At 36.1% G+C, this 13,362-nt stretch overlaps 1 protein-coding gene across 1 annotated transcript; it reads left to right on the top strand.

The window, feature by feature from the left end:
• The first annotated feature begins 659 nt into the window (after nt 1-659).
• LOC136209228 (zinc finger protein JACKDAW) lies at nt 660-4,499 on the top strand. Its single transcript, XM_066000647.1, has 3 exons — nt 660-1,065; nt 1,315-1,711; nt 3,552-4,499. The coding sequence occupies exons 1-3, from the start codon at nt 915-917 to the stop codon at nt 4,408-4,410; spliced, it is 1,407 nt and encodes a 468-aa protein (XP_065856719.1). The 5' UTR covers nt 660-914; the 3' UTR covers nt 4,411-4,499.
• Nucleotides 4,500-13,362: the final 8,863 nt, after the last annotated feature.

The following is a 13,362-nucleotide window of genomic DNA, read 5'->3' as shown; positions in this document are numbered from 1 at the left end:
TTAAGCAGTGGCGAAATATACAAGATTGGTACGTTGGGGAGCCGATTTTACATGTGCACACATAATTTTTTATTAAATCGGACTTGCTCAACTGTGTGTTATCATCCGAATGGTCATGAACCAATTTTTACGTATCAATGTAAAACTTCTCAAATTAAGCTAAATTACGACTACAAAAGTAAGATTGAGTCATTTTGAACAAACTTAGAGAAATTTATTTTGAACAAACTTAGAGAAATTTACTGCCTATTATATATTAATCTAGTTGAATTTTGTAATTAAATACAAACTTAATGAGTTAATTAACCACTTTGAACCTTAATTTGTCAGAAATATAGGAGGACCGAAACCATCAATAATAGAGGTAGTTCTAATGGTCGAGAGCAGAAACCATCCATGATAGGGGTGGTTCCGGCGGTCGGGGAGCCAGGCCCCCCTTGGATGCAGAATGTGTCTGAGAATGTATGCTCAATATCATGTAGGCACATAGGAGGATGGAAGTGTTACATTTATTGATTTAAGGGGGGCTAATAGATTATCTCTTTAAGTTAAAGGAGCTGAGAAGGTATTAAGCTTTTTTTTAATATATATATAGAGAGAAAGTGGCCCATATGAGTGATTCATATGTTTGTATGTATGTATATATATATTCTCTTTACCCACCATGTTTTTTGGTGTTTTCTTAAGAAATCAAACAAAGGTTAAAAACCAGTTCTCTGTAACAACAACAACAAAAACTCCCCATTTTTGGACTATTTATTAATTACTGTGTTTTTTTCTTATTTCTTTATATGCAGTTTTTAGCTTCCAAACTTGAGATGTTAGGTGTTTTTCTCTTGTCTTTTGGCTTAATTTAAGCAAATTTTTGTAATTTTCTCTAAAAAATTCCCAATTTAAGTTCAATTTTATAAAATATGCAAATGATTCCTTGCACTGATGTTTTCTCTATTCCCCCTCCTCCTTCCATACCCCTATTTTCCCATCAAGAACAATCCCCAAACCCTAACCCTAACCCTAACCCTAAACCACTTGCCAAGAGGAAGAGGAACTTGCCAGGAAATCCAGGTGATTAGCTAATTTCTTAACTTTCTTTCAATTTTGCTACTTATGGTTGTCAAAAGCTGTTATCGGGTCACAGTCGTGTTCATGAACAGATCCTGAATTCACTGACAGGAAGTGTTTGAATGGACAGTGTCAATTGAAGGATATAATTATTGTTAATTATCTCTTTACCTATCATCAAATACTAACAGAGATAACTATTAGGCTTGTGAACAATAATCAGAAATTGAGAGTTTGATGTTTTGGTTATAGATCCAGATGCGGAAGTTATTGCTCTATCTCCGAAGACGCTCATGGCGACGAACAGGTTCGTGTGCGAAATCTGCAACAAAGGGTTTCAGAGAGATCAAAACTTGCAGCTTCATCGGAGAGGACATAATCTTCCATGGAAGCTGAGGCAAAGAACGAACAAAGAAGTGAGGAAGAAGGTGTATATATGCCCGGAAACATCTTGTGTTCATCATGAAGCGTCTCGAGCTCTCGGAGATCTGACCGGAATAAAGAAACACTTTAGCCGGAAACATGGGGAGAAGAAGTGGAAGTGTGAGAAATGTTCCAAGAAATATGCAGTTCAATCTGACTGGAAAGCTCACTCCAAAACTTGTGGCTCTCGAGAGTATAAATGTGACTGTGGAACTTTGTTTTCCAGGTAAATGTTCATTTTAATTTAATGTTCATTTCATTTATGAGTACTAGGTTTATTCAAAGGGTATTAAAATGGGTCGTGCGAGTCCCACCGTATGTAGAAAACTTTAATTAGAAGAGGATTTAGGTTAGTGAGTCTCGAATCGAGAAATCAGACAAACGATAAAAAAAATTGGATTGGTCGGTCGTAAATGTGTCGTGTCAAATTATTCTAATAACCAGTTATGGAGAAATTTTAGAATATATCCACCGCACATCATATGGATACCCGCTCTAATAATTTCATATCTTTTACCGTTGAAGTCTAATAATTTAAAATTTGTATTTTAAAATCTAAAATTTTATTCAGATAATTAGGGCCTAAACCATACGCAATCCCCTGAACTTGTCAATTTTGGTCATTTTGCCCCTTGAACTTACGGGACGACCTATTTGCCCCCTCAACTATTTAAAAGTGGTATTAGTAACCTCCTATTTTCGTTATAACGGAAACAAAATGAAATTCCAACATTAGTACAAGTATTCATGGAAGTATTAGAACCAGCCTGCATATATGTAACCTCATTTACAGCTTGTTTTAGTAGTGCACAACCCTATATGCAATTTTTACAAGAGAACTTGTGTACTGTCTATACTAACCTTATTTGCAGCTTGTTTTAGTAGTGCACGACACTTTTTATTATGACATTGGTCCTTGCAATGAGATATGTCATAATTGTTTCCGTTATAATGAAAATAGGGGGTTGCTAATACCACTTTTAAATAGTTGAATGGGTAAATGGGTCGTCCCGTAAGTTCAGGAGGTAAAATGACTAAAAGTGACAAGTTTAGGGGGTTGCGTATGGTTTAGGTTAATAATTACTTCAAAAAAACTAATAATTAATTAATTAATTCTACAATGCTAATATTTAAACTGTTATGGTGTTACATGATATCAAATTATTAATCTCACTTATTAATAATATGATGCATTTAAATCTTTTTTCTGTTATGAGTCGACACTGACACGACCTATTTAATAAATAATTTGATACTACACGACACAATTTTTTTTTACGATTTATATAATAAACGAATTCAATATGAGTAAAAATAATATGATTAACTTGTTACACCATTTCTACTCATATAAAATCCATCAACCTATTTAACCTACTATATAATACAATGATTATTACTCCATTCCTTTTTACTTTTCACATTTGTTATTTAAAAAAAAATTAATATTAAATGTAGATTTAAATAGAGTAGAAACTGACTAAATTGTTGGTTTTGGTTGCCAATTTTCATAGCATTAATAATTACAAAATTAAGAAAGATTGGTAAAATTGAGAAAATAATAATAGTAAACATTATATATAATTAGATTTTTAGCAAACTGAGAAATAAAAATAAATTAACAGAGTATAAATTAGAATTTATAGGGAAAACAGAAGAGTATATACCCATAAGAATATATATTACTTACAATTTAATAATTTAGGTTAAATGGTAAACAAGTCGGGTTGAGCCGACCCGCCAACTCGTCAAAAATTATACTTCGTCAAAATGAGTTAACGAATCAACCTGTTATTAATTTATTTACAGGTTAAACGTATCAATCTATTTAGCATGTCTGAACCTACTAAATTTTAATTTTAATTCGTTTAATTTGCGAGTTACAATTTACTATTACAGACCATGAATCCATTTAATTTATTTGTTGTTTGCTGTTAAAAAAAAGTTGAGATTCGTGCTGTTGGAAAAGACTACGACAAACACTAAATTTTTTTTAATATGAAAAGAAAATGGAGTAAACAAACACGGTGAGTATCTAATTTTTTATTTCCCTGCGAACATAACAGGAAAGATAGCTTTATAACCCACCGAGCTTTCTGCGATGCCTTAGCGGAAGAAAGTGCGAGAATCAACTCATCTTCGACGACGACAACAACGACAACAAATTTAAATTTCAGAAACGATTCAGTAAATTTGGCTCAAGGAATTACAGGCCGAAGCATCCAAGAACTTGCTGGAATTTCCCAATTCAACAATTCAAGTTTTAGACCTGCAGATTTCATCAATTCCGATCAAAATCCTGCCGGTTTATCCCTATGGTTAAACCAGATTAATCCCGCTGATATAATGGCAAACAATCCGAACCTTTTCGCCTCTTCCAGCTCCTCCGGTTTGCCTGAGATGGTGCAAATGGGCGCGGCAGGACCGAACCCAAATGTGTTTGGTAACTTCAACTTATCAGGATTAGCTCAAGGACTAAAGGAAGACAAGGGCTCATTGCCTTGTCTATACTCCGATAGTAAGGCCGCGGGGGCGGGGCCCGCGACACCGATGTCTGCCACTGCTCTACTTCAAAAGGCAGCACAAATGGGCTCAACAAGAAGCAATAATAACAATCAATCTAATTTCTTTGGACATGCGAGTTATGGAGTGATGAATTCTTCTCCTCGAGCAGGTTCGTCTTGTTCGAACACGATGAACCTGATGAACTCGGAGTTGCAGCAACTATTTCAAAATGATCAAATAATGGTGAAATCTAGTGGAAGAATTCAACAAGGTTGTTCAAACACTATTGAGAGTGGTTTGACAAGAGATTTTCTTGGTATCAATGAGCAATCTGGGAGGCCTTTTTTACCCCAAGACTTAGCTAAATTTGCTTCCATTACCTCAGCCATGGGGTTGAGCCAATTCGGTACCAACCCTTGAATGGCTGTAAAATTCTACTATGGTTCAAGTCCATTAGATTAAGTTTGTTTTCGATGATGAAATGTTCGCTTGTACACTTTTAATTCTTAATATTATTTTATTTATCACGTCGATTGCACTTTTTCTACAACTACATTGCATGAAACTTTTTGATTTTAACGCGTTTTACGTTTCCAAAAAAACCGAAACTGACTGTCTCTCTCTCTCGAAACATGTACATTCGGAATCAAAGGAGTGTTTGGAGTCAGTTGACACTCAGCTAATGACATCCTTCAATTCCTTCTAATTCAATGAGCTAAGCCGAGCTAAAACACAAAATTGAATCCAAAATGAAAAACCAAATTTGAAAATCACATCATTTAACGAGGTTTAGCGCATAAATTCTTGAAATTGGAAGATTTTGATACGTTTTTCCCAAACTTCTTTTGAAGGTCGAGTAAAGCAGAATCTGATGAATTGAGAAGATGAACTGAGGATGTAGGATAATATTACAGTTTAATATTCTTTGGAATTAGAGTATGATTAAAAAAAAGGGAGAGATAAATTATAAATTTTTGTTGGGATTGATAGGTGGGAAAGATAATTATAGAAATACTTTGAGATAAATTAGGGAATTGATGCCCAAAGTTTTTATTAGGAAATTTGGAAAGAATCCGAGATAAATTAGGGAATTTAGAGAGACTATTTAATAACTGATGCCAATGTTTTTTATTTGGAAAAACTAATTTGGAAAGAATCTAATGCCAACGTTTTTAATTAACTATATTTTTTTTAATTTAATCAAATATAATTTAATAGGTACTAATACATTATTATAATTGGGGCCCTTCTCATACTTGGGCCCTGGGCATGCGCCCCTCCTGCCCATGCTCAGGGACGGACCTGCTAATATCATATAGATATTTTCATCCAAATTTAACCTTTCGAGTTTACAGTGTATCTACATGTATTACAAATTCACTTTACTAGTGTTATATCCAATTAACTTTCTTTATAATTCCTATGTGAGATTTGATTCGGTTTTTCCCATCTGTTAAGTCCGCTCCATTATTCAAATCTTCTATTCTAGTACCATCCATTTTAAATCGGGTTATTACATGAATGGTGGCCGGAAAACAAGGGCGGATATAGGGGTGGACGTGGAGGGGCTTAGGCCCCCGGCCATCGAAACTATCCCTACGGTGGATAGTTTCAAGTCCCTAAGGTTAGGGTGATTAATTAGCTCATGTATTTAATTACAAAATCCAACTTGATTAATATGTAATGAGAATTTCTCTAAGTTTATTCATAATGAATCAATCTTACTTTTATAGTCCGGATTTAACTTAATTTTGAGAAGTTTTATATTTGGTACGGAAAAATTAATTCTAGATTACTAAAATGATAATATGTATATACACAAAAAAAAATGAACAAGTTCGATTTATCAATTTTTTTTTTCTGTATGCACGTATAAAATTAACCACAAGAGCAGGGGCAGAACCGGGGAGGGGGAGGGGGGGGTTGGAGGGGGCTCTAGCCCGGCTAGCCGCCCGAGAATTGAGAAAAATAAATTTCGTAATGGTGTCTCGTAATATTTTGGAGAGAATTATATTGACTCTATGTAGTATTATTTTAATGTTTAAAGGTAGATGAGATGGTTAAGGATGCTTGCTTTTATTTGAGAGGTCATGTGTGCGATTCCCTTCAACCTCAGTTTCTTTTAAAATGTTTTTATTTATTTTAATTTTATTTTTCAATAATTATAAAAACATGTTACTATTATTAATTAATTTAAATGTACTCTTTATTTTTATTTTCATAAGACTTTTGAATCCATTTTTAATATGTCTTTACCATTAAAAAAAATTAAACATATTTAAAATTCATTTTTATTATGCGTTGGAGGCTGGACTTTGAAAATTTATCGTCAACCGCACAGTTAGTTTCGATTTTTTTTTAACGTTTTGAATTTTTTTTATTGGTATGTTTGAGCCCTGAGTCATTCAGGGTCCTGATTCCACCACTGCACAAAAGATTAATCAAGTATTGGCCATTGCCGGAAAACACCCAAAAAGAGAAAGGAGGGAAAGAAAGACAAGTTTTGAATGCATGAAATGACTAAAGAATGAGCTAACTACGAGTCTTTGTTTTTTCTAATTTTCTATTTTTCTTTCCTCTCTTGTTCTTGTTTTATATTGTGTTTTATTTCTCTTTATCCTAGTCTCTTTTTTTTTTTCTTCTTTTTTACTTTTCCTATCTAACTTTTACTTGAAGTCTCGAAAGGGCACAGAAAATAAGGAAATAAACCATTGACTGCCCATGCGTCAACAACTCAAACTAATTAAGAAGTAATAATATGCTAATTAAAATTTTAAAGTCTCTTTGCACATTATTTTAACCACAGGCCACGACACGCGGCCTAAACACCGTTTAAGCGACAATGAACAAAAACATTTATTATTATTATTATTGTTATTGTTTTATTATAATTTATTTTTGAATATTGTGATATGATTATTTGTGAATTGTGTTTATTATCTTCAGATATTTTAATTTAGGGATAAGTACAAAAAAAATGCCTGTGGTATACCGGATTTGCGAACTGGGATCTGTGGTTTTTTTTTTTACAAACGGAGGTCTGTGATAAACGCCGTTAGCAAAGAACGGATTTTTTCACTCACTCCGTCATTTATGCTTACGTGGCACTTTGACCCAAATGTTGACCAGGGGCAAAACAGGGATTAAATGAAATATTTTATATATAAACCCAAAAAACAAAAATCCCCAATATCGCACCCCTTCTTCTCCCCTTTCCCTAATTCGATTACCCTCTCCCAAATTGTAAACCCTAATTCCTTAATTGGATACCCAACACTCCCGTTCTGGCACGAATTGTAACTCTCCGTCCACCGTATTGTAATCCCGAACGCGTTTCAGGTAGGATGAGTCGAACATCCTCAAATTCGTGGGTGCAGGGAAGTCAAGAAGAATGGTCAGGACCTATGAGATGCAATTGCGGATTCATTTCACCACTACGAACAGCTAAGACGCCGGGGAACATGGGCAGGCGGTTTTTTGGTTGTGGGCATTTTAAGGAGGTGAAGGGCTGTAATTTCTTTGAATGGATTGATGAATTGCTATGCAAGAGGGGAAAGATGGTGTTATTAGCATTGAAGGAGGAGAGAAAGATATACGAACAAGGTATTGCAATTGCTCAGAAAAGGATTGAAGAGTTGGAGGTGGAGTTGAGTTTGGCTAAAAAGATGGTGGCAGAAAAAGAAATCGCTGGGCAGAGTGAGAGGCAGGGAAGAAGATGGACATGGAACTGCTGTATAGGAAATGTAGTTTGCTTGGTTATTGTCATAATAGGGTTAGAGATGTATTGGTTGGATTTAGGGAACAATGATAGGAATTCTTTGGCACCTTGAATTGTTCTTGAATTGTTCTTGGATTTTTTTGGTATGTATTTGGTATTCTGTGATACCAATTGGGCATGAAATGGGATTTTGTATGAAATGTTAATTTGTGTTATGAATTGGTATTGAAATTCTATGATATGAATTGCTTAAGTTTCATGTTGTTCTTGTTGACACAAAATGGGAATGTTTGCTTAATGTTTTGGTTAGAATTATGTAAAGGTATTGGGTAAACTGGAGTAGGTTATTTAGGTATGGATTAAGGTTGATATTGGCGACATTAGCAAGCACATTCATTATGTATTTGCAATGAAGCCTGTAATTGACAAAAAAAATGGACACTTAATTGACACACAACTGTATTATAGAGACCTGTAATTGAAAAGAAATTGACACTTAATTGTAAGCTCTTGAAACTGTAATTGACACATAATTGTAAGCTCTTGAAGCAGTAATTGACACATAATTGTAAGCATTTTATAGACCTGTAATTTACAAAAAAACATCGAAGATGCATTACAAAAGCAGTTAAGTCAACATCGTTCAATCGTCTTAACTAAACATGTAATAACATACACAAAAAACAGGGTACTTCACACCCGCTAGACATAGAAATTTTACTACAAAGCATCCAAAAACAGGGTACTTCAGACCCGATAGCCACATAAACAGAGTACTGCTCTAGGTACTTCAGACCCACAAAAAAACATCTAACATGCTATAAGCATCCCAAAAAACATCTAACATGCTATAAGCATCCAAAAAAACATCTAATCCCAAGCTCATTTTTTCATCCTCCGCAAGATATCTTCAAGTGTCGTCTTGCTTGCACTTGGAGGCTGTGAACTCGCCATAGTTTGGCGCTGTGAACTCGTCATTGGTTGGGGCTGCGAACTTGAAACTGCAGGTATTCTTGCAGAGAGTGGAGTTGATGCTGGTTGTGGCTGTGATAATGGTGTTCTTACACGCCTACTTGGCAATGCAGATGATGAAGGCCGAGATGATGGTGCAGATAATGGTGCAGATGTACGAGCGTTCTTCTTTGGTCTTCCAGCCCGTCTAGGGGGTGAGGACTACAAAAAAACATGAAAACTAAATCATTATGCACAAAAAAATTAGATAATGTAAACAAATGACCATTTCTCATTAGATATAACCTTACCTGGACATTCAATTCTTTGTTTTTGGCTCTCCTCATCCTCCTTTGCCAGCCGGTTTCGCCTATAACAGACGCGGTACAACCTCTAACATTATGCCCTTCTTTCTTGCAATTACCACATACGACAATTCCTCCTGCTCTTGTTACCTTGTATGGATTTCTCGGTTCATTGGACCGCCTAGTTCTTTTCTTCTTAGGCCTTCCTGCAGGTTTTTTCACAACCCATGGGTGGATGTCTGGAAGATCTGTTTTCTCCCATTCCTCCTTTCTTGGTATTGGTGCCATTATATGACTGTATACACTTAAGTAAACAGCTTTGGAGAAGTACTCATGCACATATGCCTCAGGCATCTCCCTATTCCTAAAAATAGCGGATATTGCATGTTTGCAAGGGATACCACTTATATCCCACATCCTATAGCTACATGTCCTATCTTGCAAATTAACAACGCTTGTGTAATCCCCACAATCAACAGAATAAAGCTTTTGCCCAGCGGGAGTCGCGATACAACCTCTAACACTCAATTTGAGCTTCTCCAGCTTCTCTTGATAGTAAGGACAAATATCACCCCTATATTTCTTCATACCTTCAGTATTCACATGAATTTTCTTCATCATTTTCTTCCTAATCCACTCAAAGCAACTAACCACAGGTTTATCCCTACTCTTCTTAATATAAGCATTGAAGCACTCACTCATATTGTTTTGCACAGCATCAGATTTTGTTTCAATTGAGAAATAGCACCTAGCCCATGTCTTGGGATCTTTCTCCATCACCCATGTCCATGCTGCTCCATCAAATGCCTTAAGCTTGTCCATATAGTGTTCCCACAGCCTAACAGTCCCAGCTTTAGCAGCATCCCACAACAGCTTCTTGTACTCTAGTCCTTTGAATATGAGCTTCATGTTGTCATACATGTGCTTCACACAGAACCTGTGCAAATACATAAACAATTATAAAAATCTATCCAATTCCATAATAATTAGATCAAACTTAATAAGGAACAAAAGTATTGTTACCTTTTGCTTATCAGACATAAAAATCCACTTTGTTGCCATGGGATTCCCAAAATCATTGAATAGATTCTCCAAGAACCACTCCCACGATGCTTTGCATTCACTGTCTACCATTGCCATAGCCAATGGATACATTTTTCTCGTTTCCATCTCTTGCCACGGCAGAAAAAATCTGGCCACCTAATGGTGTTTTTAGAAAGCACCCATCAAGCCCTATTATTGGTCTCAAGCCAGACTTAAAACCTTCTAACTGTGCATTGAACCTCACATACATATATTGGAAAGTAACTATCTCTTTGGGTAGCCTTGTAAGCTCTCCTTCTCTAGGCACCTCAACCCTTTCCAACTAGAGCTCAGTTTTAAATCTGACCCTGCTACCGGGCATCTGTTTCTCTATTGTTGCACCATAATCAAACAATCTCCTGTATTGCGCCTTTGCAGCTCCATCAACCAACTTCTTTGCAAGATTTCTTGCTCTGTAACACTTTGCTGCAGACACCTCAGATCCCAATTCCCTTTGGACCTTATTACCTAGCGCATCAACATCATAACTGGGATTGTCCCTCAAATCCTCTAGATATTTCTCTGCAATGTAAGAAGAACCTATAAGCTTGTTTCTGTTATCCCTAGGACACTGATGGACTGGCTGAAATGTCTTCACTTGAAATGTGTCATATTGACGTAGCTTAGAAGCATGCACTTTGAATCCACATTTATGCTTGCACCTAACTGTCACCTTCTGTTGATTGTTATTCACGAAGATGTAGTCATAGCCATTATGAATAGACCAATCCTTCAGAGCCTTCCTAAACACACGCACATTAGTAAACCTCATACCTACACATAGCTCAGGAATGGAAGAACCAGTATTCTCATTGAAGTCCGTATAGTGTGGACCTTCATCATCAGAGCCCTTAAAACTACGCAACTCATCACTATCATATCCTCTCTCATTAAATTCTGCCATATCATCATCCTCCAAATCATTGCCACCTGCATATGTCCTTGGGATATCTCCAATCGGCTCTACTTCTTCCTCTAGTGATTCTGACTCACTATCCTCCTCATTGCTACCACCATTTGGAACATAAGTACTATCTTCAGAATCAGACCCCATGTCATCATTGTTAGGAGTGTGAACATCCTCATCCTCCGCATCACTGACATCACTGTCATCAGAATCAGACCCTCCTTCATTAGTGTCATCACTGTCGTCATAAGCAGACCCTCCCTCATTAGTGTCAACATTGATACCAGTATCATCATTGGCACCCATATCCTCCAAATTATCCACATTGGCACCCATATCCTCCAAATTATCCTCATTGGCACCCATATCCTCCAAATTATCCACATTGGCACCAATCTCAAAACTCCAATCATTGGAACCAACCTCCATACTCCCCCCATTGGCACCAACCTCCACATTCTCATCATTGGCTCCAACCGCAACACTCTCATTACTAGCATCAACCTCAACATTCTCATCATTCGCACCAATATCAAAACTCCAATCATTCTCACCATTAGAGGAAGGGTAAACATTTGTGCTTATGATATCGTTTATGTCACACCTATTGTCATCAATAACTTATAATGGCTTTATCTCCATGTAGTAAATGTCTGTATGCGGATACCCTGCATTAAAGTCAATGAAGTCTCGAACACTCTTATCGTTAACAATCTCCTCAATTCCTTCTGATCCAGATAACCCAGCGATCTTGTACCACATTTGTACTGAGTGTTTGTACCCTACATCCTTCCCAATATCCGCTAGCTCAAAGTAGCTCATGTAGTCAATATCCATTTTCACCATCCTCGTTTTACCTCCAACGTATAGTTGTTTGTCCATGTCTACCCATTTACCACCGTAATGAATAATCAACGTATGCATTGTAGCCATGATTGCTGTACATCAAACAAGTAATAGCATATCAACAATTTTCATTCACACTATTCATTCAACAATATTCATTCACATGACATCGAACTAATGATAGAACAAATCAACATGACATTGAACTAAAGTACAACTCTGAACTCATATGCCATCGAACTAAAGACAGTCCAAATCAATAATATTCATTCACACCAACATGCAACCTTAACAACGTCTAAGTATAAACATTCATTTGTCTCATTATCACTGTACATCATACAAGAAATAGCATCAAATTAAAGACAACTCTGATCTCACGATCATTACAAACACAACTCTGAACTAACAAGGCATCAAATTAAAGGCAACCCAAATCAACAAACGTCATTAACACTAACATGCAACCTTAACAGCAACGACCATAAATTCGCAACATCGTACAAGAAAAATCGTATATACGAAATCCTATCGCAAAAACCCTAACTAAAAGAAACAGAACGTAACGAAATCGAGATTAGAGGGTTGTACGAACAGTGTGTGTACCTTGATTTCCAAGCTTTTACACCCTGAAATAGTGGTCTTCACCCTTACTTCTGCTCCTTCATACTTCCTTATGATTTTCCGCTTTCTTGGAAAATAGGTTGGAAACGAACCGTATGATGCAGGAGATGATGAATTTCGACTTTTCCCCTCCAAATTCCGACTTAAAGGTGAGGTTTTTCAGTGGTTTGTGGTGCCTGGTACTGTTGAAGTTCGAAGGTTGGAATATGAAGAGGTGCGATATTGGGGTCTGTGTTTTTTGGGTTTATATATAAAATATTTCATTTAATCCATGTTTTCCCCTGGTCAACATTTGGGTCAAAGTGCCACGTAAGCATAATGACGGAGTGAGTGAAAAAATCCGTTCTTTGCTAACGGTGTTTATCACAGACCTCCGTTTGTAAAAAAAAAAACCACAGGTCCCAGTTCGCAAATCCGGTATACCACAAGCATTTTTTTTTGTAATTATCCCTTTAATTTAATTGTGTTCTCTACTTGCTTTTATGACATAGTTTAAAACTTTAAGAACATTGTTTCATAGCTTTCGGTTAATTATCGCTATTAGAAAAAAGGCATTAGCGACGTGTAATACCGATGCTTTTTACACATCGTTGTTGCTCAGCGATGCGCCTTAAACGCGTGTCGCTACTGATCCAATGTCACAATGACGTGCGTTTTGAGCAAGCATCGTTATTGACCTTATCAATAGTGACACATGTTTTGAACAAGCGTCTATGTTTACCTTGTTTTTTTAAAAATTACATAAATTTTTCCTTATATATCAAATATTTATTCTGAATTAAAAAATTAAAAAATATTAATCATATAAATTATACCTATTTTCATTTTGTGACATAAAATCCTTCATCATGATCTTGTCGTGTAAAATTTGGACCGACATCAAGAACAACATCTATTCTAGGGGATAACAAATGGAGAAGGTGGAGTCTTATTAAATT

The sequence above is a fragment of the Euphorbia lathyris genome, chromosome 10 (assembly GCF_963576675.1).
Source record: "Euphorbia lathyris chromosome 10, ddEupLath1.1, whole genome shotgun sequence".
NCBI classification, from domain to species: Eukaryota; Viridiplantae; Streptophyta; class Magnoliopsida; order Malpighiales; family Euphorbiaceae; genus Euphorbia; species Euphorbia lathyris.
This window is presented reverse-complemented; position numbering and strand designations above follow the sequence as displayed.

What these genes read in the sequence shown, in the direction of transcription:
- LOC136209228 (XM_066000647.1), top strand. Translation starts at nt 915, where the DNA reads ATGCAAATGATTCCTTGCACTGATGTTTTCTCTATTCCCCCTCCTCCT. An exon ending in GAACTTGCCAGGAAATCCAG is followed by an intron (nt 1,066 to 1,314) that starts GTGATTAGCTAA and finishes TTTTGGTTATAG; the next exon opens with ATCCAGATGCGGAAGTTATT. An exon ending in TGTGGAACTTTGTTTTCCAG is followed by an intron (nt 1,712 to 3,551) that starts GTAAATGTTCAT and finishes CGAACATAACAG; the next exon opens with GAAAGATAGCTTTATAACCC.